The sequence below is a fragment of the Oncorhynchus tshawytscha genome, linkage group LG25 (genome assembly GCF_018296145.1).
Source record: "Oncorhynchus tshawytscha isolate Ot180627B linkage group LG25, Otsh_v2.0, whole genome shotgun sequence".
In the NCBI taxonomy this organism is placed as follows: domain Eukaryota; kingdom Metazoa; phylum Chordata; class Actinopteri; order Salmoniformes; family Salmonidae; genus Oncorhynchus; species Oncorhynchus tshawytscha.
Window position 1 is genome coordinate 15860776 of NC_056453.1, and position 27007 is coordinate 15887782.

At 42.7% G+C, this 27007-nt stretch overlaps 1 protein-coding gene and 1 long non-coding RNA gene across 5 annotated transcripts; one reads left to right on the forward strand and one right to left on the reverse strand.

Annotated features, from left to right (window-relative positions):
* Nucleotides 1-40: 40 nt before the first annotated feature.
* Nucleotides 41-18074, forward strand: bicral (BRD4 interacting chromatin remodeling complex associated protein like). Of its 4 annotated transcripts, none has more exons than XM_024387808.2 (13): nt 42-315; nt 2604-2655; nt 3183-3228; nt 3438-3486; nt 3597-3662; nt 3754-4941; nt 5037-5082; nt 5166-5215; nt 7273-7322; nt 8044-8189; nt 16657-16751; nt 16830-16932; nt 17023-18074. In XM_024387808.2, the coding sequence occupies exons 2-13, from the start codon at nt 2628-2630 to the stop codon at nt 17484-17486; spliced, it is 2331 nt and encodes a 776-aa protein (XP_024243576.1). In that variant the 5' UTR covers nt 42-315; nt 2604-2627; the 3' UTR covers nt 17487-18074. The 4 variants fall into 4 exon arrangements, with proteins under 4 accessions (XP_024243578.1, XP_024243576.1, XP_024243577.1 ...); XM_024387809.2 differs by lacking the exon at nt 42-315 and adding an exon at nt 393-566; XM_024387810.2 differs by lacking the exon at nt 2604-2655 and having other exon boundaries at nt 41-315.
* Nucleotides 18075-23722: 5648 nt separating this feature from the next.
* LOC121840804 lies at nt 23723-24610 on the reverse strand. Its single transcript, XR_006079949.1, has 3 exons — nt 24379-24610; nt 24148-24269; nt 23723-24080 (listed from the first exon to the last, which is right to left on the reverse strand). It is a non-coding gene; the product is annotated as an uncharacterized LOC121840804 (long non-coding RNA).
* Nucleotides 24611-27007: the final 2397 nt, after the last annotated feature.

Sequence of the window (27007 nt, forward strand, 5' to 3'; positions counted from 1 at the left end):
GTGGCATCTGCTAGTGGCCCGCCCCCTACCGTTCATAATGGCCAAGTCTACTGTAAAACAATTTCCTATTCATAGGGGAGAAGAATTATGAAATATCTGTCATGAAAGTTTAAAAAAAAAACTTTAATGAATGGTAGAACATAGTTTTTCAGTATTTAGAGTGTAGTGACTATTTGTCCGTTCTATGTTACTTCTATGGAATATTGCTTCGCTATCTGTAGAATGCTCTGATGTTACTGCCTTCTTCTGGAGCGGCACTACCCGTGCTGTGATGGCGAGGAAACCCCGTTGACAAGGCACTGCTTTTTCATGACGGTGAGTTTCCCTTTGAGTGTATTATAATTTTGTGATAAAATTTCTAGGAAAAAACACACACAACCTCCTTCCTCCCTTCCTTCGGGGAGGGAAGAGAGTGAGAGTGGAGAGAAATCTATCTGAGACAGAACAGGGACAGTGAGAAAAATATGAGTGGGAGAGGGAGAAGAAGGAGGAGGAGGAGAAGGAGGGGGGAGCAAATTAAAAGTTGCCAAATGGAGATATTGGGTTTCAAGAGGAGTGAGACAGGAGTAAGGGTTTGCCTTCTTTCAGTCGTCTTTATGTTATGCTAATCGAAAAAAACACCTAGGTATCGACACTGTTTAGCCGTGTGAACGAATTCTATCCGACGATTCTAAATAGGCGACAACGGCTAGCTAACCTTGAACAGGCCGATGTTTACAAGTAAAAGTCCGCGGTCAAATAGCTAGCCCAAAGAGCTGTTGCCGAAGACTCCGCGCGGTCGTAAATTCCACGATTGAAATATGTCTGTTCAGCCAATCGAGAGAAATCTGACGTTTTGCTTTGCATGCTGGCAGATGAGCTAAATAGGAGACAAATGGTAACCTCTGAAGTCTACCCCAGCACAGCAGAGAAAGAGAGCACGTCAGCGACCAGCTAGAGGCTGGGAGGACAGGCTTTTTGTGCTCGAATGCGATTATCATTGTCTGTCGATTCAGTCTATTTTTGGACATAAATCGCAAGCTGTACATCAGCTGGTGGTCTAAACGATGTTTCCAAAGCTTAAAACCGTGGCACGACTGTCGTTGCTAGCTGTTTGTCTGATGGCACATTGATGCTACAATTTGGGAGGGTGTCATTACTATTTCAAAATTCAATTGGAGCTAAATGTGTCTACTATTCTTTGGATAAACTGATTTATAAATGACTCCGACCCTGACTAGCCATATCGTCTTGTACGCCTACTCCGACCACTAATTTGGTGACTAAGCTAGGTGCAGGGGAGAGGAAACACCAGATTTTCAATAGCTTGGGCAACTGGCAAGCTAACAACGTTTTAGCTAGCCGCTGCTTGTTTTCCACATGCTCAAAATTCTGTGAAATTTGGAAAATTTAACTGGCTAAATATTCCAGGATTTATTGAGTGCATTTCTGCCAGTTATTTGACACGTGTAGACATATCCCCCCATATTTAGTGGTGCTAGCTAATCCTGCCTCTATGACAAAATAACCCCAATGTTGAGAAGGGACCTCATTAGAGGTTAGCTAGCCGATTAGCCAACGTTTACCTGGTGATGGTGTCGTAGTTGTCAGCAAATATCTCAAAACGGACACACTTGAAGAGATCCTTCAAAGAGCACGTGTATCGGTGTAACTTGTGAAATAAAATATAGTTTTACTGTTTTATTCATTTTTTTGTTGGTGGAAAGCTGAATATAAAGTGGCACTCTTAACTGCGTATGCTAGCAGCTAGCTAGATATCTTGGCTGTTAGCAAAAATACAGCTAGTTGTTTCACAATTCCAAAACGAACGGTTTTATTAACTATTAATCGTGTAATTCCCTACATTGAGCTACTCAATTGTAGCTGAGACATTTTATGACGCATTTTTTTTAGCCTTATTAGGCTTGCTTCTTTCTCAACCAAAGATGGTGGCCGAGTCGCCATTTTGTTTAACGACTGGTTAAATGTGTTCAAGAGCACAATGTTACTTCACTGACTTGACACAATGTATCACATTTGTCATTCGACATGGCGTCGAATGAAAGACACAAAAGAAGTCAAAAATGAAAATGTTGCTACCGTTGGACACATCACAGGCCCCCTACAGTGGCATACCATTTTTCAAAACACCACCTTGTTTAACCCAGGCATTGCAGCTCTGAATTAACAAAATACACAGCTTCACCATGAGAATATTCTAAGGCTACATTTACTGTTTTGCTCCTCATTGCTATTCACCACATTATTAACTGTTTTATGTCCCCTTTCACCACAATACAAAGCCAGCATCATTGGAGTTAGTTCTGTGGAATGTTGTTGGCTGTAAAACAAAGCAAATGCTTTGTAAACCTTCAACTCCCAAACAAACAACATTTTAAAGGGAACAGGGTGGAGTTATTTACACTTTGATGACCATCTTCATTTAATGGGAGGTGACAGGAGAGTAGACCAATGTGCAGGAGAAGAGACATGGGTAGGGGCGGGAGCTTCACTCTCAATACTGCACTTTTAATACCATTGTTCTTAACTTCTCTCTTTCTGTGCCTCCCCATCTCTCTTTTTCTCCCCTCTTGTCTCTCATTCTGCCCACTACTCCATCACAGCAAATAAAAGGTGGTGGTTAATGAATGATTCCATGCTCGCTGTCAGAAAGCTGTGAGTGTTTTATTGCTTCAACAACTGTTACCACACCAGAGATAAGAATGCAGATACAGTCTGAGACACACACACACACACAGGAGGAGACTGAGGAGAGGACGGCTCATAATAATTGCTGGAATGAAGTGAATGGAAATATATTAAAAAAAACCTTGTTTGATACCATTCCATTATTTCTCCATTTCAATCATTACTATGAGCCTGTCCTCCCCAGGTGCCACCATCCCCCTGTGACACACCCACTCAGTACGTCCTCTGTGTTGTCTCACTGTTTATGTCTCTGCATTACTTTCCGTAACTCTTTTGTGCTCACAAGCATTCATAAGAATTGTTGCAGCAATGTAGAATAGTCAAGAGGATTTAGAATAAGATCTTTTGCATTTATGAGCTTTTTAGCATAGTTGCAGTATACAGTTAAAATAGGATATCTCCCCCTTCCTCTTATCCTTTCCTCCATTACACCTCTTTCTACTCACTTCACTCCCCTGTCACTTCATCCCTCTCTCTGCTCTCTCCTCACTCAGGTGTCATGGATGATGAGGACGATCGCCGTCTTCTGGATATTATAGGGTAAATCCATATAACACATAAATCACAAACACTATCTATAACACATCTACAAACATCTAACACTAAGGCATTAGTAATGGCAAGTGGAACAGATAAATCTGGTGCCCGGGGGTTACGAATGTTAAATAATAATTATATATATATATTTTTTCTAAAGTCAAATTCGGATGTTCTCTGACTGAAGCTCTCTCCCTCCTTCTGTCCTCCAGGGATGTGCAGGCGTTGAATGACTACCTCCACGGCTCCACCAACAAGTCTGTGAGTGTCTCCCCCTCTGGTCTACTAGTTCATCCTTGCCCATTTCAAGTCATAGAATATTAGCACGCTGCTTTGCATACAGGTGAAGTGACGTGTATTTTCTCCCTCAGATTGAGGAGGATGACGTGACGAACGCAGCTTACGGCTCTGCCGGAACCTTCTTCACCAGTAACACTGTGAGTAGAAATAAATCTGCACTTACCTGCTGGTAATGGGTTTATAAACTGATGGAGCCTGCATAGTTATAAAGTGTTCTCTTTCTCTCAGGCTGGCTCCAGCCTCAAAGATGAAGAGTTTGAGGATTCAGCAGGGGTGGGCCTCCAGCTTTCCAGTAGCCTATCGTTCATTGAGGATGAGCTGGGGGGAGAAGCTTCTCCAGGAGGAATGGATCTTGGCGGAGGAGAGGACCAGCCCTTTGACATCCTGCAGAAGTCTCTCATGGAGGCAGACATCACTGAACAGACTCTGGAACAGGAGGCCATGCTGGACTCCCAACCACCTCCCCCTCCTCTCCCCTCGGCCCCCTCCCCATTCCCCCCCCAGCTGGTCTCGGGGGGGTACGGCAGCGGGGTCACCACATCGACTGCAGCTTTTCCCAGTGGTCAGTTCCTCCAGGGCGTGTCCCAGCTGCCTAATGGCCAGGCAGGGGGGCACATCCAGGTGTTGGGGTCCTTTGGCGGGGGAGGGGTCCAGCAGATCCTCCTCCGGCAGGGTGGTGGGGTAGGTGGGGCGGTGGGGGGAGTAGCAGCAGGGGGGCAGGTGTTTGCCACTCCCTCCCCAGTGGGCCAGGTGAACCAGGTAGGCTTGCCCTTTAAGAACATCCCCCTGCAGAATATCATCATCCAGAGAGGACCTGGGGGCACCCAGGCCCTGGTCAGACCTATCCAGCCCAAACCCCTTCAAGCTGGGGCTCAGACAGTCTATAGCCTGGGACTCCAGACCACAACCACCACCATGGTTAACACCGCGGCCCAGGGACACTACACAGCTAACGGCTCCATCCTGGTCCACTCTCCCTTGGGGCAGCAGAACCAGGGGCAGCAAGGCCAGGCCAACCTGCCCCCAGGGCAGTACCTGGTCCACCACAATGGCCCCTCAGACCCATCCCAATCAACCCTGCTAGCCAATCAGAACACAGTACAGCTCGTCGCCGGGCAGAACTTCACGGCGACGGCGGGAGGTCAGCTGATCCAGGTGGGAGGCAGCCAGGTGGGAGTAGGAGGAGCCATGACCCAAACATGGCAGAATTTTCCTGGTACGAACCCTGCCCCAGTACAGGCGGCATCAAACCAGGGGCGTCTGACGCTGGTTGGAACGGCGACTGGGGTTCGAGGGCAGGTGTCGGGCAGCCCAGTGCAGCGCCTCGTACTGTCTCAGACTCAGAACAGCAGCTCCCTCTCCCCCCTGTCTCTCTCTGGTACTGGTACTGCCTCACAGGAACAGGAGTACTCACAGGTATTAACTACAACTCTCTTCCTCACTTAATTACTACCTCTTTGTATGCGTTTCTATAATATGTTTTTGTATTGTTTTGTTCTCCAATTCCTCAGGACAAGCAGGCTCAGACACAGCTCGTCAACCTCCTTGGAAACAAAGGTTTGTGTTTGTGTTTTTGTGTGTTGTTGTTATAGATGTATATAAACCCCTCTCCTGACTTCTGTTTCTCATTTGTTTCCTAGCTGTGAAAACAATGACCTACATCAGCCAAGACGCCCCGCTAAACACGCAGGTATTCTACATGTTATACACTGTGTGTGTGAGGTCATGAAATGTTGTCAGCTGGTGATTGTCATGTCTGTCTCACAATAACTGATTGACTTTTAAGTAACATAAACTGTTTAAAATGTTTAACATATCCAGCTTCCATGCTTTGCTTACAATCCACTAATGCAGACCTTTGGAACATCTGAATTTTAAAAAGTCTAATAAATACATTTAATATAGCCTACACCATCACAATAAATCCATTATTTATTTTAGGCAGGTCTAAATATGTCGTCCTTATGTTATGCCGTATGGCTGTGGGCTATGCTAGATCATTTAGCAGGCAAGATTTCCTTTTAATTTTTGTGGCATTATTTTATAGTTAGAAGAATACAATTGAACATAGCTGAATAAAATAGAAAGGATATTTTTCTCAGGTAGTGCACACATGCAGCTATTCTGTGTTGAGCGGTTAACAAAGAAACCGGTCCTCCTATATGCTTTATTTAGAGTTATTTATGCAACTTTACTTGTGATACAAACGTTGGGCTATATGTTTTGATTTCTAACACATTCTAAGGCTGCATGATGCTACTCTAATGATGATTTGAAAAAAGTCACATGAAAGGCAAGCGCAGGATTTCTTGCACAGGCTGCACACACTTCATCAGTCTCTCATTCACAATTTGACAAGCACTGATAATATTCTCACCCATAAGATTATTCTTAATAACATTTTTATTTAGAATGGCCCAGAAAAAACAAAAACATGTAATCCGTAGCCTGCACTTGTCACGCCCTGACCATAGAGAGCCTTTGTTTTTCTATGGTATAGTAGGTCAGGGCGTGACTGGGGGGTTTTCTAGTTATTATTTTCTATGTGGGGTTCTAGTTTAGTTTTTCTATGTTGGTGTTTGGTATGATTCCCAATTAGAGGCAGCTGGCTATCGTTGTCTCTAATTGGGGATCATATTTAAGTAGCATTTTGTCCACCTGTGTTTTATGGGATATTGTTTTGAGTTAGTGTATGTTACACCTCTTTGTTACGGTTCGTTGTTTGTTTCGTTCTTTCTTTGTTTTGTGCCAGGTAGGTTTTTAATATGCCAGGTAGGCTACACTGTTTGTGAAGTGTATTAATGTGCTTAAATTTTAAGCAATAAATATGGCAGCACGAGAAAGCTGGCATCCTCTTTTTAAATAGTGTTCAGTCAAAACTATGTTTTCACACGTGATTGAACAAAGCTTATAAGAACACGTTTCACTAGGCTCTGTAGGCTATGGGCTCTCCAACTGTGTTCCAGGGGTCTTGGGACTATAGGCTACGTTTGAGGTTATTTAGCCACTTTAGTTGTGATACAAACCTTAAAAACATAGGCCCATGGGCTAAGATACATGATGCATGAGATGATTTGAAAAAGTTGTGCTGTTTCTGGCCTTAGACTGCACACGCTTGGCATCATTCACAAGTGATAATATTCTCACCCATCAGACTATTTTCAATTTAATCTTGTCTTTACAAATATTATTTAGTATATGTGTGAAATTATTTTAGATTTAGAATGGGCCATTATCATTCACGGACAGAGGCAGGGTCAAAAAATACATGTCATCTGTATTTAAATGAAACCTTTTATTTAACTAGGCAAGCCAGTTACGAATACATCCTTATATACAATGACGGCCTACCAGGGAACAGTGGGTTAACTGCCTCGTTCAGTGGCAGAATGACAGATTTGTACCATGTCAGCTCGGAGATTCGATCCAGCAGCCTTTCGGGTTACTTGCCCAACACTCTAACCACTAGGCTATGCACTTGAATAGCCAATGGAAGAAGCGTTTCCCATGGTTCATTTTCATGCTAGTCAGGTAGGCACGCCCCCCGATTTATAAAGTGAAGCGATGTGCTTGATATTAGGAAAGTTGAGAAATAAATATAGTAGGCCTAGCCTATAGAAAGCGGATGGGATCCTCTTCTTTTTAATAGTGGCCTATAGAAATATTGCGAAACATGGGTTTACAGACCTGTGTGGTGGTGGTGGTGGTGGTGGTGATGATGATGATATTGAAATATGTCTCTTGTAGGTCAGTGCTCAGAAGAGGCCGGCCCCTCAGCAGCTCACCAGAGGAGGAATGTAAGTAGTGCATGCAGTGCTCTTGTGAAAATCTACACACTCCTTGCACAGTTTTCAAATTTTGCTGCCTTAAAGGTCCAATGCATCCGTTTTTATCTCAATATCAAATCATTTCTGGGTAACAATTAAGTGCCTTACTGTGATTGTTTTCAATTAAAATGGTCAAAAAGAAACTAAATAGCAAGAATGGCTCTCTTGAGTGTTGAGTGTTCCTGTATTGTCCAGTCTCCACCCTGACTTAAATCTTCTTAAAATTAACTGAGGCAAGGTTTGAATATTGCTGTCCATCAATGATTCCCTACCAAATGTACTGAGCTTGAGCAATTTTGACAAAAACAATGGATGTACGTTGCCTTAAGAGCTGAGCAAGGTTGGTAGAATCTTATTCAAAATGATTCACAGCTGTAATGGCTGCCAAAGATGCTTCCACTAAGCATTAACTCTGGGGTATGAAGACATGCAATCAATACATCCTAATTTTCCATTTCATAGTCATTTGTAGAATTTTCTGTGATTTTTCTTTCACTTTGGATTGGTTTTCATTTAATTGTTTTTAGATAGAATTTTAAGGCAGCAAAATGTGAAGACTGCAAGGGGTGTGTAGACTTTAACTAGGGACTGGATATGTGCGTGTCAGTGGCGTACAGCAGTTTTGCTGGGCGCCCCCTTGGGGGGCTGCTGGAGTATGTGTGTGTGATAAGTGTACTGTGTGTCTCTCCAGGATGCTACAGCAGTTGAGGATGGATCATTCGGGGGTTCTGTCACCTGACATCGCCCGCTTCACCTCATTGGATGACGCACTGCACAGACTCCTCCCCTACCACGTGTTCCATGGAGCTCCGCCCAACAGGGAAGAGTTTTCCCAAGGTCAGCTGTTTGTTCACCCGCCCGGAGGTGCATATGCGACAGCCCAAAGTCAGACACTAACACAGAGCCCAAACCGGCTGCGCACGCACCATCGTGCATACATTTATTTTGTCCCCCCACATCAAAGTGATCACTACACTAAAATATCAAAACAAACTCTGAACTAATTACATTAATTTGGGTATAGGTCAAAAGTATTAAACATTTATGGCAATTTAGCTATCTTTCTTGCACTTGGCTTGCTGTTGCTAGCTAATTTGTCCTGGGATATGAACATTGAGTTGTTGTTTTACCTGAAATGCACAAGGTCTTCTACTCCGACAATTAATCCACAAATAAAACGGTCAACCGAATCGTTTCTAGTCATCTCTCCTCCTTCCAGGTTTTTTATTCTTTTAACTTATATGGTGATTGGCATCTAAACTTTCATAGTATTACCACGACGACCGACAACACAGTTTGTCTTTCAATCACCTATGTGGGTATAACCAATGAGATGGTACGTGGGTATCTGCTTCTATAAACTAATGAGGAGATGGGAGAGGCAGGACTTGCACCCACACTGCATCACAAATAGAACTGACTTCTATTTTAGCCCTTGGCAACGCAGACTGCGAGCAGTGTGGGTGCAATAATGGAATAATATAGATTTCTAAATTTATTTTACAACGCTCGCGCATGCGATGTGAGCGGTGTAGTCAGTGTATAATGTGGTTTTCCAACAGCAAGGCTCAAATCAACATGGCAGTGTTGCCATTGTTTATGAAATGTTTTCGTTAGAATGTCAAAATAATCATCTAACCCCCATATCACACAAACTGAAATCATAATATAATATTGTTTCCACATTGTATAATCGATTAGTGAGAGAGAGCCTCAAATATCACATTTATTTGAATATATCCACTGTACACATAAATTCTGGCAAATTTGTTCCTGTTTCAGTCATGTATTTGTGTGGGTAAAACGTAAATACCCTAATGATTGGTTGACAATAGAGCCGCCCACAATGCATGCGATGGCTCCATGGCGCAGTTGGGGAAAAGCAACTGAAGAAACGTCATTTACTTTGATCACATGATTTTTGTAAAGTTCATGGAGTTGACATGTTGGTGTGACGCTGCCAGCCTACGGTTTGCAACTGCACATGGGAACAAAGATCATACTTTTTGGAGAAAAGTTCTCTGGTCTGATGAAACAAAAATAGAACTGTTTGGCCATAACGACCATCGTTATGTTTGTAGGAAAAAGGGGGAGGCTTGCAAGCCGAAGAACACCATCCCAACCGTGAAGCACGGGGGTGGCAGCATCATTTGTGGGGGTGATTTGCTGCATCAGGGACTGGTGCACTTCAGAAAATAGATGGCATCATGAGCAAGGAAAATTATGTGGATATATTGAAGCAACATCTCAAGACATCTCAATGACAAGTTAAAGCTTGGTTGCAAATGGATCTTCCAAATGGAGAATGACACCAAGCATTCTTGCAAAGTTGTGGCAAAATTGCTTAAGGACAACAAAGTCAAGGTATTGGAGTGGCCATCACAAATCCCTGACCTCAATTCTATAGAACATTTGTGGGTAGAACTGAAAAAGTGTGTGCGAGCAAGGAGGCCTACAATCCTGACTCAGTTACTCCAGCTCTGTCTGGAGGAATGGGCCACAATTCACCCAACTTATTTTGGAAGCTTGTGGAAGGCTACATGAAACGTTTGACCAAAAGTTGATCAATTTAAAGGCAATGCTACCAAATACTAATTGAGTGTATGTAAACTTCTGACTCACTGGGAATGTGATGAAAGAAATAAAAGCTGAAATAAATCATTCTCTCCTATTATTCTGACATTTCACATTCTTAAAATAGTGGTGATCCTAACGGACCTAAGACAGATAATTTTTATGAGGATTAAATGTCAGGAATTGTGAAAAACTGAGTTTAAATGTATTTGGCTATGTAAACTTACGACTTCAACCGTGCGTGGCTCCTAGCCTCCCCTGCATACAGTAGATAGGCAACTTTCTTTACTAACACTAAAAAACTGAAACTACAAAAAATTGAACTGTTTTTATAGAACTTAAGCTAAATAAAAACTAGTGTTTTATTTATTTTTTTATTACCTTTTATTTAACTAGGCAAGTCAGTTAAGAACAAATTCTTATTTTCAATCACGGCCTAGGAACAGTGGGTTAACTGCCTGTTCAGGGGCAGAACGACAGATTTGTACCTTGTCAGCTCGGGGGTTTGAACTTGCAACCTTCCGGTTACTAGTCCAACGCTCCAACCACTAGGATACCCTGCCGCCCCAAAAGTGGATCTGCAAACTAACTGAAACTAAACTGAATTTCAAATAAAAAATGGCAAACTAAAAGAAAAGAAAAACGCAAAACTATAACTACAATAACCTTGATTCCTAATGTGATGTGTGGACTTGATAATCATAATTTAGGCTAATAATATAACTCAATCACTGTTTGTAAAAATGCATGAGCACGTAGTGATGTAGAGTAGGCCATGACAAAAAATAACATGTCATTAAAAATACAGGGAGTACCAGTACTGAGTCGATGTACAGGAGTACGAGGTAATTGAGGTACAGTGCCTTGCGAAAGTATTCGGCCCCCTTGAACTTTGCGACCTTTTGCCACATTTCAGGCTTCAAACATAAAGATATAAAACTGTATTTTTTTGTGAAGAATCAACAACAAGTGGGACACAATCATGAAGTGGAATGACATTTATTGGATATTTCAAACTTTTTTAACAAATCAAAAACTGAAAAATTGGGCGTGCAAAATTATTCAGCCCCTTTACTTTCAGTGCAGCAAACTCTCTCCAGAAGTTCAGTGAGGGTCTCTGAATGATCCAATGTTGACCTAAATGACTACTGATGATAAATACAATCCACCTGTGTGTAATCAAGTCTCTGTATAAATGCACCTGCACTGTGATAGTCTCAGAGGTCTGTTAAAAGTGCAGAGAGCATCATGAAGAACAAGGAACACACCAGGCAGGTCCGAGATACTGTTGTGAAGAAGTTTAAAGCCGGATTTGGATACAAAAAGATTTCCCAAGCTTTAAACATCCCAAGGAGCACTGTGTAAGCGATAATATTGAAATTGAAGGAGTATCAGACCACTGCAAATCTACCAAGACCTGGCCGTCCCTCTAAACTTTCAGCTCATCCAAGGAGAAGACTGATCAGAGATGCAGCCAAGAGGCCCATGATCACTCTGGATGAACTACAGAGATCTACAGCTGAGGTGGGAGACTCTGTCCATAGGACAACAATCAGTCGTATATTGCACAAATCTGGCCTTTATGGAGGAGTGGCAAGAAGAAAGCCATTTCTTAAAGATATCCATAAAAAGTGTTGTTTTAAAGTTTGCCACAAGCCACCTGGGAGACACACCAAACATGTGGAAGAAGGTGCTCTGGTCAGATGAAACCAAAATTGAACTTTTTGGCAACAATGCAAAAACGTTATGTTTGGCATAAAAGCAACACAGCTGAACACCCCATCCCCACTGTCAAACATGGTGGTGGCAGCATCATGGTTTGGGCCTGCTTTTCTTCAGCAGGGACAGGGAAGATGGTTAAAATTGATGGGAAGATGGATGGAGCCAAATACAGGACCATTCTGGAAGAAAACCTGATGGAGTCTGCAAAAGACCTGAGACTGGGACGGAGATTTGTCTTCCAACAAGACAATGATCCAAAACATAAAGCAAAATCTACAATGGAATGGTTCAAAAATAAACATATCCAGAATGGCCAAGTCAAAGTCCAGACCTGAATCCAATCGAGAATCTGTGGAAAGAACTGAAAACTGCTGTTCACAAATGCTCTCCATCCAACCTCACTGAGCTCGAGCTGTTTTGCAAGGAGGAATGGGAAAAAATTTCAGTCTCTCGATGTGCAAAACTGATAGAGACATACCCCAAGCGACTTACAGCTGTAATCACAGCAAAAGGTGGCGCTACAAAGTATTAACTTAAAGGGGCTGAATAATTTTGCACGCCCAATTTTTCAGTTTGATTTGTTAAACAAGTTTGAAATATCCAATAAATGTTGTTCCACTTCATGATTGTGTCCGACTTGTTGTTGATTCTTCACAAAAAAATACAGTTTTATATCTTTGTTTGAAGCCTGAAATGTGGCAAAAGGTCGCAAAGTTCAAGGGGGCCGAATACTTTCGCAAGGCACTGTAGCTATGTACATGTAGGTAGTGGTAAAATGACTAGGCAAGTAGTAGCAGCATATGTGGTGAGTGAGTGTGTGGCATCAGTATGCATGTGTGCGCAGACGTATGTATGTGTTGTGGTGTCAGTGTAAGTACAGTCCAGTGTGTGTGCATAGAGACAGTGTAAGAGAGTTAGTGCAAAAAAAAGGTAAATGCAGGTTGACTGGGTAGCCATTTGATGAGCTATTTAGCAGTCTTGTTTAGCTGTCTTATGGCTTGGGGGTGGAAGCTGTTCAGGGTCCTGTTGGTTCCAGATTTTGTGCACTGTAACCGCTTGCCAACAATTTATGGCTTGAGGGGGTAACGTTGATCAATCTAATGTTCTAATACACTCGTTGATATTGAATAATAGAATATTAGTTTCTATGTTAAAAATTATACATCTTTGGGTCCATTTGTTGAAATTGAATAATAGAAAATTGGTTGAAATTGTTTACATTTCTTATTTTTCTACCATGTAAAATGTTCTGATTGACCTTTTTTTGACCTGAAAGTTGAAATATTAGTGTGGCTGGAAAATTGGGGTTCATCACTGTGGTTCAAGTGGATGCTACCATTTCAGTGCGGGGGAGATCAGCCTTGTCTCCACTGTAAAGTGGTAAATTAATGTGGTCCTTGGAGTCTCACACACACAGTGATTATTTATTTATTTATATATAGCTTATGATCATTGATCATCGTTGATCTAATAAGCCTATTTAGATAAATTATTATTTCAATATATTCAAACAGCGCTTAAAATGAGCTCCTTTGCCTCTCCTCCCACAGACACGTTTGAGTAAAATCCCTGCTTCACTCCTCCCACATCTGTTGGATATAATGCAGATGGGCTATAGTCTAATTAACATTCACTTTCCCACTATAATATACTATTAGCCTACAGGTTAGGATAATGGGGTGCAAAATAGCGGTGTTGTAGTGAATTTGGTGGGCAGCTCAACATAGGACACATACACACGATCCCAATATAGTCATTTGTTTCATTAGATGTGCTCATGTAGCCTACTAGCCTCCAGTCACTAGAAGGATAGTTGCCATAAAGGGGTAATACTACTGTTAAAGCTGTAATATGTAACTTTTTGGGCAACCTGACCAAATTGACATAGAAATGTGAGTTATAGATCTGTCATTTTCAATGAAAGCAAGTTTAAGAAGCAGCAGATTGGTTCTATGTGCACTATTTCTATGCTTCCAGTTAAGTTTTGCTTTTGTGTATTTGACTTTTGGTTTTGAAGACCAGCTTAAAAGATCTGAAAATACAATATTTTTGGATATTTGGAAAGTTCACAGCGATTTAGATTGTGCAATGATTCTTTACACTATACATTGCTTAGTTTGCCTAAATTCAGTTTGTGACAAAACATCTTCACAGTCAGTTTTTTTGGTTGTCCGAGAATGTCATGGGTGTGCAAAGCTGTCATCAAGGCAAAGGGTGGCTATTTGAATATTTTGATTTGTTTAACACTTTTTTTGTTACTACATGATTCCATATGTGTTATTTCATAGTTTTGATGTCTTCATTATTATTCTACAATGTAGAAAATAGTAAAAATAAAGAAAAACCCTTGAATGAGTAGGTGTTCTTAAACTTTTGACCTGTAGTGTATATATATTTGTATTGACTGTAAAAACACAAGCAAATTAGCTTCAAGTGATTTTAATTTCAGAAATCTGTTCCAAAGTATTGCCACACTTAGCAGAGAGAGAGAGAGAGACTCAGTGGACAGTTTTTAAAAAATTACACAACCCTGTTTCACAAATGTTTAGCTCCTACAGAGTGAGTCACGTTGGCGAGGCTTGCTATATAGAGCATTCAGTTATTATTCGATTGAATGTTTGAATGGGCAAAACGAGTGACCTAAGTGTGGTATGATCATTGGTGCCAGGCATGCCGGTTCCAGTATTTCTGAAACAGCCGGCCTCCTGGGCTTTTCACATACGATAGTGTCTAGGGTCTACCGAGAATGGAGCGACAAAACACATCCAGTCAGCGGCAGTCCTGTGGGCAAAAACAGCTCGTTGATGAGAGGTCGAAGGACAAGGGCAAGAATTGTGCAAGCTAACAGGCGGGCCACGAACGCAGCACAACCGTGGTGTTCAGAACAGCATCTCAGAACGCACAACTTGTCGGTCCTTGTCACGGATGGCCTATTACAGCAGACGACCACACTGAGTTCCACTCCTATTAACTAAAAATAAGAAGCACGTGATCACCAAAATTGGATAATTGTGGAGTGGAAAAATATCTCCTGGTCCGACAAATCCAGGTTCATGTTGCGTAATGCGGTTGGCGGAGTCAGGATTTGGCGTAAGCAGCTGAGTCCATGGCCCCATCCTGCCTGGTGTCAACGGTACAGGCTGGTGGCGGTAGTGTAATGGTATGGGGAACGTTTTCCTGGCACACGTTAGGTCCCTTGATACTCGTTGAGCAATGGTTCCATTCCCTGAAGAATTTGGGCTGTTCTGGAAACAAAGGGGGTTCCGACCCGGTACTAGATGGGTTTACCTAATAAACTGGCCACTGAGTGTATGTGATCGTATTCAAATATGTAAGCAAGGTTTTAAATGATTATGTTTTAGTCAAATATTTTATCAGTTTTGGCTTCTTGTGGTCAATTTGCAGTCTACAAGAGAAAATCTTCCTGCGGCTGAATCTAGTTGATGATCCCTGAGAAAGGCTATATTGTTCATTAAATTAAGTTGCGATTTTTGCTAACTAAAAGACAGATCTTTTCACTGTCTTCTCTTTACAGCAGCATTTCCCAAACTTGGTCCTGGGAACCCCAAGGGGTGCAAGTTTTGTTTTTTGCCCTAGCACTACACAGCTGATTCAAATAATCAAAGCTTGATGATTAGTTGATACTTTGAATCAGCTGTGTAGTGTTAGGGCAAAAAAACAAAACGTGCACCCATTGGGGTCCCGAGGACTGAGTTTGGGAAACACTGCTTTACAGCAATAGTTTGGAAAGAAAATAGCTATGTTTTCCCGTAATTGTATTTTGAAATATTGCAATAAGCCTGGCTGGGCCTCTCTACTTTTCACTGACAGTCGCAACTCAACAATCATCTATTTGGTATTTGCCGCGTGCGCTGCCCAAATTGCGGGCCCTTCCGCTGGAGGCAATGTGATTTTAAAAACAATCCACAGCTTGTTTTTTTCAAAGAAGCTCATAATCCTTTGTGGCCAAATTATGCATTCTGGTGCCGTAGCCTGTTTTTTATGTTTTAATTTATTTATGTAATATACTATTTAGGCTTTATAATTATGGCAATTGAATTCAATATACTTTAGGGAAAGCTTAGCCATATGCCTTTGTTGCCCGAGAATACCAGAGGTGTCTTTAATGATAGAATGAATGCTTCAATCTAGTTTACATTGTTAAAGTTTTTAATCTCTCATTCTCTTAAGCAGTTAAGATGTTTAAGGACCGGGGACAAAATGCAATTAAAAAAATAATAATTAACTAATTACATCAGTTTAACCGGTTTTAAGGAAATTAAAAGCTGTGAAAACAACCAAACATGTTTCTGATAAGATTTCAGTTCGTCTTGGATGCATATTTTATGTGGTTGAAATACTATCGGCTTTTATGACGCTGATAAAGATAGCACCTTTACAGACGGTCCCTATCTCTCATTCACATTCTCTCAAGAGGCTGAATGAAATAAATCATATTTCTCCACTCCTGTTCATGAGTCAAAATGTAGGTTTTGTATATGAATTGGTATAGTGTCTCACAATCATTACACAGAACGTAGCTGCCACTGCAATCATCCTCTTTTACCTCTTCACCAAATCTTCCCCATACATTAGGCTACCTACTGTTCTGACCCTCCTATTTATTTTCAACTCTCCATTTCGCAGCTTTTCTCTTATTGAATTCAACTCAGACTTTTTGTCTCAGTGGATTGACGCTAACTTTTTCTGCCCAAGTTCCCAAAACATTTGGCAATTGGTGTGTATTTGGTAAACTTACAGTTAGTCCCTAAATAAAAACCTCAATGTAGCCTATAGATATGAACTGCGCAATAATTATACATTTATGGATTTTTAATGCATTGTTTTCTCTTTATTCAACCCGCCCGCCCTTCATCCACGCCATATTTCATTACCCTAAACCCGTCCGCCCTGCGGACATAACCGCTGGGACTGCAGGTTGTGTGTCAACCCATGCACCACTAGTGTGTGTGTGTCTGTGTAACCACTGTATTCTGTCTCTTAACAGTGGATGATGAGTTTGAGTCGATGGCGACTCAGGTATTGAAGAGGACCCAGGTCATGATCAACAAATACAGACGACTGCTGATGGTGGAGGCTGAGGTGAGTACGCACACACACAATTATTTAGAATCTTTGAAAAGTGTTGTGCTAACAGAAAGTCCCTTCCCCTCCCTGTAGCGCTCCAGTCCCTCCTCAGAGATGGTGATGATTGACAGGACCTTCAACCAAGAGGAGCGCCAAAACCTGACACAAGACAAACGTATGATACTGGTGGACCCAGGTGAGGAGGCGGGACTTGGCAGGGGTGTGGACCATTGAGGAAGTGTGGACCATTGTTTTTTCTCATCAGTGTCTCTCTCTCCCTCCATAGATGGCTTCTTGGAAGATTTCTGCTGTGGGGTGAAGACATCTCCCCTCTCTCTACCCTGCCTCCCCTTGGACCCTCTCTCCACCCCCTCGTCCAGCCACGGCGGTAGACAGACGGGGAGGGGGGTGACCACAGACCCCCCTTACAGGACAGACCCCCAGTCGGGCTATGGAGACCCGGGGGGAGGAGGGAGAGGAGGAATAGACTCTTTTAAGAGTATCATGGACCTGAGGAGGACTCAACATAGCAACTATGGAAACAAAGCTGCCTCTAGCAACCACAGCAACTATCACCATGGCAATGTGGCTGCTACTACCACAGCGGCGATGTCGACAGAGCCGGTACAGACTCAGTTCCTGTCTCACCTGTCCTCCTCTCACCCCCAAGCCCCCCTGCCCCTCCCTCCCACCCTGCCTGACACAGACTCGGTTCTAGAGGCAGCTGTGAACAGCATTCTAGAATGTTAGACAGACAGATTTGACAGACGGACGTGCCACCATTCCATCTCTCTCACCCCCCCCATCCTTTGCCCCGCCGGCTCATTCTTGGGGCTACATGTTTGTTATTGTTTATTTTCTTATTTTGCTCTCCCATTGTCAGTCCTTTTCAACCAGCTCTGAATTAGTTACAGTCATAGAAATATAATCTATATTATTTTTCTATGGTTACAGTACCATGGTTACTGTAGGACAACCAGGGGTCATGACCTGTGTTACATCATGTCCTGTTGGGTGTGAGCCGGAAGAAGATATCAACCCCCTGAACCCCAACTTTAGCCACGTGCAATTATGCTGAAGTTTAGGGAGGAAGAATATGATGATGATGATGATGATTCTGTGCCTGAGAAATTCTATGTTGTCCTTCAAATGTTTACATGAAGAAGCCTTGTAAGAAATGTCCTTTAATTTTTGCACCTGACATTACACACCTTCACACACTGAGTATACCAAACATTAGGAACACCCCCCCATGATAACAGCCTCAATTCGTCGGGGAATGACTCTATAAGGTGTCGAAAGCGTTCCACAGGGATGCTGTCCCATGTTGACTCTAATGCTTCCCACAGTTGTGTCAAGTTGACTGGAATGACCTTTGGGTGGTGGAACATTCTTGATATACACAGGAAACTGTTGAGCGTGAAAAATCCAGCAGCATTGCAGTTTTTGACAGAGACCGGTGTGCCTGGCACAATACAACCATACCTCGTTCAAAGGCACTTACATTTTTGGTCTTCTGAATGGCAACATACACAGTCCATGTCTCAAGGCTTAAAAATACTTCTCCCCTTCATCTACACTGATTGAAGTGGATTTAACAAGTGACATAATTAAGGGATCATAGCTTTCACCTGGATTCACCTGGTCAGTCTTATGGAATGGAAAGAGCAGGTGTTCTTAATGTATTGTATACTCAGTGTATAATACCATAGTCATTTGATGGATTTGACAACTACCAGAAATATATTGTTATTTTTCTGTTCTATGCTTCAGTTTTCATAGTCAAGCCAGAGAGACTCACTCACACTCTGAGTGTCTAACTACTAAAGCAGCTTTTGGTTTTCTGTCAGTTTTTTTAAATGTATCTTTGACATTTTTCTTATGTACCTTAAAGGTATGTGATGCCCCTCTGCGCGCGCACACACACACACACACACACACACACACACATTTTGTTCTTCTATCCTCGTGGGGACCTAAAATTAATTTCCATTCAAAATCCTATTTTACCTAACCTTAACCCCTAAACATTTGTTGTGTTCGGGTTCTGCGCATGTGACAAAGTTTGATTTGAACTCCTAACTCCTAAACCTAATTCTAACCATAATTGTAACCATAACCCTAAACCCTAAGCTTAAAATAGCCTTTGTCCTCATGTACCCACAAGGGATAAAATTTCTTTATTTTTTATTTTTACTATCCTTGGGACTTTTGGGGGTTTTAGGTCCCCACAAGGATAGAAAAACCAACCCACACATCAAACACACACATTTTGTTCTATCTTCATGGGGACCTAAAATTAATTTCCATTCAAAATCCTATTTTACCTGACCTTAACCTGGAACCCAAACCCTAAACCTAATCCCTTACCCAAACCCTAATTGTAAAGCATAACCCTAAACCTAACCTCTAAGCTTAAAATAAAATTTGTCCTCATGGGGATGTGGGAAATGTCCCCACGAGGGGAGAATTTTTCTTGTTTTACTATCCTTGTCCCCACAAGTATAGAAGAACCAAGACACACACACACACACGTGTATTGGTGTTGGGGGGAGCTAACTCCTCAGATTGAGGGAAAAATGTTACGACATGTTTATCTTTTTTTATTTAGATTAGATTTAGTTAATTTTTAAAAATGAAACATCACTATTATTTGTGTTGTTAGTGATGTGTGTCCCAGCGATGTCAACACGCAACCATGGCAATGTCTTACTGTCATGTGATACAATGACCCTGGAAGGTCATGGATTGTATATGTATGTCCACTCTCTGTGAACGTGTGCTGGTGTGTTCGTATGTTGTGTGTTCACTCACCCCGGATGAATGTTACTCGTTCCCTAGCACACTTAGTTTCCCCTCCTCCACTCTATCCTTCTCTCCCTCCCCACAGTTAAGAGATGAGAGACAAGTGTATGGTAAACTCTGCTTTTAAACTGACTGAAGGAACAGACTGAAGGCCTTAGAAAGTGTCTTCTGTCTGAGTGAGTAAGGGCTTGAATGGTCGTGTTCTCCTGCTCAAACGTCACATACATCAACCTATGGTTGCGTGCCACGTCCTTGACTGTGCCGTGGCGTCTGGCACCAGATTGCTAGAACATATGTGGCACGCCTATCCTATCCAGGTGTTGTAAGGTCTTCATGTGCCAGCAGTGTCTGAGCAGAGGAACACAACCACTGGGTGTGGCCTTCTCAGCCCTGGTCCTGAGAACCCGTGTCTGCTGGTCGACACTCAAATGACACACTATTCCCCATATATTTGTACCCAGAGCCTATGTAACTCACCCTATGTAACTCACCCTATGTAACTCACCCTATGTGACTCAAAAGTAGTGGACTATATGGGAAGTAATTTCACACAGGAGTGTCTTGAGGGGTTGAGGTACTAGGCTATGCCCTTTCTGCCAAGGAGAGCAATACATTTCTACTTTCTTGACCCGTCTTCACTGTTGACTTTCTTTTGGTCTGTCTCACTATCTACATGATTTGTATAGGGGCTTTTTTTGGTATAAAAAATGAAAACGTGAAACAAAATATTTATAATTTTTTTGTAAGGAAAACCCCAGAGGAAAAACACAAGAAAAATGAAGTTCTTTTTTATTCTGTTGGCTTTGAAGTGTTCCAAGAGAAATTGTTACAAAATACTGTCAGTTGTTCATTTCTAGTTTGTGTGTTTACTACAACAGCAAAAATAGGTCAATAATAAATTCATTTTGAATACAATCATAAACTGGCTCAGCCTGATTGATTTAATACATTCGCCAACACATGTATTATTGGTAGTAGTTAGATATTCAGTTTGTTGTGGGGTCCAGTATGAAACTCATACTGCTGGTCATTATTTCACATTCAATTCATTCAAGGCTCCACAGACTTACAACATAGCATGTTGCTGGTAGAGCAAAATCATGAGCCATATACAAAAACAGTCCAAGAGTGACAGACAACAGGTGGACAGTCTTGGGAGCCCTTCACAGGTTCTGGTTTCACTTCGTTGCTGTTCACACTACAAGTAATATTAACTAGTCCTAGTAATACAAGTGCTGTTGAAGTATCCTTCCCTTTCATCACAACAGAAAAAATAATTAAAAAATGCCACACATACAGTGGGGCAAAAAAGTATTTAGTCAGCCACCAATTGTGCAAGTTCTCCCACTTAAAAAGATGAGAGAGGCCTTCATCATAGGTACACTTACACTATGACACAAAATGAGAAGAAAAAAAATCCTGAAAATCACATTGCTGGATTTTTAATGAATTTATTTGCAAATTTTGGTGGAAAATAAGTATTTGGTCACCTACAAACAAGCAAGATTTCTGGCTCTCACAGACCTGTAACTTCTTCTTTAAGAGGCTCTTCTGTCCTCCACTTGTTACCTGTATTAATGGCACCTGTTTGAACTTGTTATCAGTATAAAAGACACCTGTCCACAACCTCAAACAGTCACACCCCAAACTCCACTATGGCCAAGACCAAAGAGCTGTCAAAGGACACCAGAAACAAAATTGTAGACCTGCACCAGGCTGGGAAGACTGAATCTGCAATAGGTAAGCAGCTTGGTTTGAAGAAATCCACTGTGGGAGCAATTATTAGGAAATGGAAGACATACAAGACCACTGAAAATCTCCCTCGATCTGGGGTTCTACGCAAGATCTCACCCCGTGGGGTCAAAATGATCACAAAAACGGTGAGCAAAAATCCCAGAACCACACGGGGGGACCTAGTGAATGACCTGCAGAGAGCTGGGACCAAAGTAACAAAGCCTACCATCAGCAAGGGCATTGAAGATGAAACGTGGCTGGGTCTTTCAGCATGACAATGATCCCAAACACACCGCCCGGGCAACGAAGGAGTGGTTTCGTAAGAAGCATTTCAAGGTCCTGGAGTGGCCTAGCCAGTCTCCAGATCGCAACCCCATAGAAAATCTTTGGAGGGAGTTGAAAGTCCATGTTGCCCAGCAACAGCCCCAAAACATCACTGCTCTAGAGGAGATCTGCATGGAGGAATGGGCCAAAATACCAGCAACAGTGTGTGAAAACCTTGTGAAGACTTACAGAAAACGTTTGACCCCTGTCATTATAACAAGTATTGAGAGAAATTTTTGTTATTGACCAAATACTTATTTTCCACCATAATTTGCAAATAAATTCATTAAAAATCCTACAATGTGATTTTCTGGATTTTTTTTCTTCTCATTTTGTCTGTCATAGTTGAAGTGTACCTATGATGAAAATTACAGGTCTCATCTTTTTAAGTGGGAGAACTTGCACAATTGGTGGCTGACTAAATACTTTTTTGCCCCACTGTAAATACTTCAGATATATACTGATACACTACGTGACCAAAAGAATGTGGACACCTGCTAGTCGAATATCTCATTCCAAAATCAGTGGCGTTATTATGAAGTTAGTCCCCCCCTTTGCTGCTATTACAGTCTCCAGTCTTCTGGGAAGGCTTTCCACTAGACGTTGGAACATTGCTACGGGGACTAGCTTCCATTCAGCCACAACAGCATTTGTGAGGTTGGGCACTGATGTTGAGCGATTAAGCCTGGCTCGCAGTCGTCGTTCCAATTCATCCTAAAGGTGTTCGATGGGGTTGAGGTCAGGGCTCTGTGCAGGCCAGTCAAGTTCTTCCACACCGATCTCGAAAAACCCTTTCTGTATGGACCTCGCTTTGTACACGGGCATAGTCATGCTGAACCAGGAAAGGGCCTTCCCCAAACTGTTGCCACAAAGTTGTAAGCACAGAATTGTCTAGAATGTAATTGTATGCCGTAGCATTAAGATTTTCCTTCACTGGAACTAAGGGGCCTAGCCGAACCATGAAAAACAGCCCCAGACCATTACTTCCCCTCCACCAAACTTTACAGTTTGCACTATGGTAGCACATTGAGGTAGTCACCTCCTACAAGTACCTGGGAGTATGGCTAGACAGTACACTGTCCTCTCAGTACATATCAAAGCTGCAGGCTAAGGTTAAGTCTAGGCCTGGTTTCCTCTATCGTAATCGCTCCTCTTTCACTCTAGCTGCCAAACTAACCCTGATTCAGGTGACCATCCTACCCATGCTAGATTACGGAGATGTAATTTATAGATCGGCAGGTAAGTGTGCTCCAACAATGCTCCTTATAGGACACATCACTGCACTCTGTACTCCTCTGTAAACTGGTCATCTCTGTATACCTGTTGCAAGACCCACTGGTTGATGCTTATTTATAAAACCCTCTTAGGCCTCACTCCACACTATCTGAGATATCTACTGGAGCCCTCATCCTCCACATACAACACCCGTTCTGCCAGTCACATACTGTTAAAGGTCCCCGAAGCACACACATCCCTGGGTCGCTTGTCTTTTCAGTTCGCTGCAGCGAGCGACTGGAACGAGTTGCAGCAAACACTCAAACTGGACAGTTTTATCTCAATCTCTTCATTCAAAGACTCAATCCTAGACACTTACTGACAGTTGTGGCTGCTTTGCGTGATGTATTGTTGTCTCTACTTTTTTGTTCTTTGTGCTGTTGTCTGTACCCAATCATGTTTGTACCATGTTTTGTGCTGCTGCCATGTTGTGTTGCTACCATGCTGTGTTGTCATGTGTTGCTGCCTTGCTATGCTGTTGTCTTAGGTCCCTCTTTATGTAGTGTTGTGTTGTCTCTCTTGTCGTGATGTGTGTTTTATCCTATATTTTTTAAATGTTTAATCCCAGCCCGTCCCGGCAGACGTTTGTTACGCGCTCTGCACTTCAGCACTCGGAGGTCCCGTTCTGTGAGCTTGTGTGGCCTACCAGTTCGCGGCAGAGCCATTGTTGCTCCTAGACGTTTCCACTTCACAATAACAGCACTTACAGGGCAGAAATTTGACAAACAGACAAACTGGGAGCATCCTATGATGGTGCCAGGTTGACAGTCACTGAGCTCTTCAGTAAGGCCATTCTACTACCAATGTTTGTCTATGGAGATTGCATGGCTGTGTGCTCAGTTTTATAGACCTGTCAGCAACGGGTGTGGCTGAAATAGCCAAATCCACAAATTTGAATAGGTGTCCACATACCTTTGTATATATAGGCCTGGTATAGACTAGAAGACATGAAACTGAAATTAGACTTTTTCGCTCAGCACCTTAGTGTTGCCTCTGTTCACATTCTCCCACCTCTCACAGATGATTCTATGTAGAGAACTCGCCATAGCTTCAGATCTTCTAGCCTTTATTTCCAGGTAACACGAGACTACAGCTCTGCACATCTGGTCTCCACCACTAGGGGCTCCGTCCCTGAGTGACAGATGTTTCCCCTTAGTCTGACCCTTACCGCCAGGGCTCAGTGGTACTTCCTCCAGCGATCATGCTCTATAGAGGCAAAACGCAGTCATTAAAGAAAGATTTTCTGAGTTGACAAGCACATGCACACACTTACTGATGTGTGGGTAGCTGCAGGTGTTGCTGAGGATGCAGTATCCAGCGAGCAGCATGGCCACTCCTCCCAATCCACCTTTCCTCACGTCTATATACAGTACCTCCCGTAGTACCACTGCTATCCTAGAGAGAGATAGAAAATGACAGTTGGAAGAGAGAGATATCTTGGGATAATCGAAAAAGATACTGTGTGAGTGAGTGTTTGTGTTTGTGTGTGTGCGGGGTGTCATACCTCTGTGCAGGGCCAGTATTCCCTGTATGGGGTTGACGGGAGCTCGGTTAGCGATCAAGCCAGGCAGTTCCTTCAGCCTCACCTCCCCTAGAGACAGTGCACCTGCAACTCATCATCTCTTCTACAGGGAGTAGGTGTGTCAAAGGTTAACGGTGTTAGCCAGTCTAAATAAAGTAGGACTAGACAAACACTACTGTCCCATTATCCTCTGCTCAGTGCCGTACTTCCTGGTGTTGAGTGGCGCTCTCTCCTTCGTCACGCTCTGATTGGCTGTTGCTGCCTTCGCAACGATGAGAGGGAGAGAGGTGAAAGAAAGAAAAGAGGAGGGGCAGAAAGAGTAGGAGGGTGAGAGGGAGGAGGAGGGGAGAATGGGAGACAGGGAGTGAACCAAGTAGATGCATGAAGCATCAGCCCTTCCACTATTGGGCCAGTAAGAGAGCAGGGTGATGACGTTATCTTGAGTCCTATCCTCTGATAGGGCAGGAGCATCTCAAGCGTTGCGTCCATACCTACTACACCCCACTGGGGGGGGGGGGTCCAAGGGGTATGAGTGAGGAGGGAGGAAGGGAGAGAGGGGCAGGATCAGAGTACAGGGATGGAGAGACAGAGGGAGGGAGAGAAATTAAAAGGCTGGGGTGGGGTGACCCCCTATTCAGGCCAAGGTGGGGTAATCCTGAAGAGGTGACGGAAGGGGCAGAGGGAACAGAGGTGATGGCTGCAAGGGAGGGGGATGGCTGGGTTGTATGTTGCTGTTGAGCTCTCTTATCCTCTCGGTTAGTGTTGTTCCAGTTAGTGAGGTCTGAGGGTGGGTGACTGGACTGAGTTAGCATCGGGTGCTAACATGCCAACAGTTTCATGGTTACCACTGAGGGCAGGGTTTGTGGTTGAGGTTTGAACAAGGTCAACTGTGAAAAGTCATCTGGTCTTGTTGTATAGATGGATTTTGTTATGATCAGTGTTTGTGGTCTGAACACGATCCAGCACTGTTGAAACATGGTTGACCGTGAGTGGTCCCTGTTGCTTGTCTTGCTGCGTAGACTGTTTTTATTGAGGTCAGAGGTTATGGTTGGGTTATGGTCCAATACGGTTGTCTTGCTGTACTGACGGTCAAGTTTGAGGTCAGCTGTGCTGGTGGTGTGGTCTTGGATGCGGGGTCTGAGCTGACCACTCCTCTCTACTGCTCCCAAACTCCACCTTCTGCCAGAAGCATCTTGCTTCTCTTTTTTCCCCTGCTAAAGGATCCTTGGATAGTGTGGCAGCAGCTCTGGCTGTCTGAGCGGATAGCTCAATTAGCTCTTTCAGTGACACCTTCTTAGAAGCAGCTTTGGCTTTAGTGCTGGCTGTGACTGTAGCAGTGGCTGGGGCTGCTTTGAGCTTGACTGGAGTAGCTGTTAATGTAATTTCATAATTCCAATATGTGTTCATTAATTGAATTCACTTAGTCTATTTCATCAGAATTTGTAAGATTCTTGTTTGCATAAAATGGACAGAGACCAGTCTTATCAAAATGAGATAATAGTATTTATTCTCGGAGCACTGCCATGTAACCACGAACAACAGTTTATATACTAAATATGACGTCATAAGTTATAAAATGTCCTTCCTCCTATCGACCAGGACCCAACAGGTTCAAAAGTTTATTCCCACCCCCTCGCTCGCTCACTCCAGACACACAGTTAAATCAAGATTAAACTTCTGAAGTCTTCATCCATCACCATTCAGCAGACAGTTCCAGATAATGGAAAACCCAGGAAAACACTCGCTGCCTTATCTAAACATCCCAGAGCTAAGTTGAGTCGGTTCAACCACAGGTTAACGATCCTTTCTGCTTACTTAAAAACCCACAATCCATTTCCTCCCCAACCTAGCTGGAATGGTATTTATTAATCAGATATAATAAAACAGAGTAGAGTTTAATTCGTTATAGTTCTATTTAAAATGTAGATATTGTTTAGTCATTATTCATAAAATTCCTAACAGTAGCTTTGGGTTTAGTCTTGGCTGTGACTGTAGCAGGGTCTGGGCTGGGTCTGCGTTGAGCTTGGTTGTGGTTGTTGTAGCTTTAAGATTCGTGGGGGTCTGGGCTGGATATTTAACCCAACTCTCCTTGGAGACTATCAAAGTCTCAAGGAGCTTCTGCTTTTTCATACTCTTAGTTGATGTTGTTGATGGTGTGGAAGATGAAGATGGTGATGACAGTGTCTACTTACTCTTCTTAGTAGTTTGCAATGATGAGGAAGATGATGTTGTTTTCTTAATCTTAGTTGTCTTTGCCGATGGTGCTGATGAAGGTGGTGAAAATTATGAAGATAATGTCTTACTCTTAGTAGAAATTCTTGAAGGTGATGATGATGATGTCTTTTTGCGCTTCTTACATGTGATTAGGTTAAGTAGGCAAGGGGGGGGGGCGGATCCTTGTGTTTGTCATGGTGACTGGAGCCATCTTGCATTTGGGAAGGTGGCTGTTAAGTCTCGAGAAAAGTTTTCCCACAAAATGGACATGCCTCTACTGAGGAAGACATGACTGCAGGAACACAGAGAGGAGAACAGTAATAATTATGAAAATATACTGAACAAAAATATAAACGCAACATGCAAGAATTTCAGCGATTCTACTGAGTTATAGTTC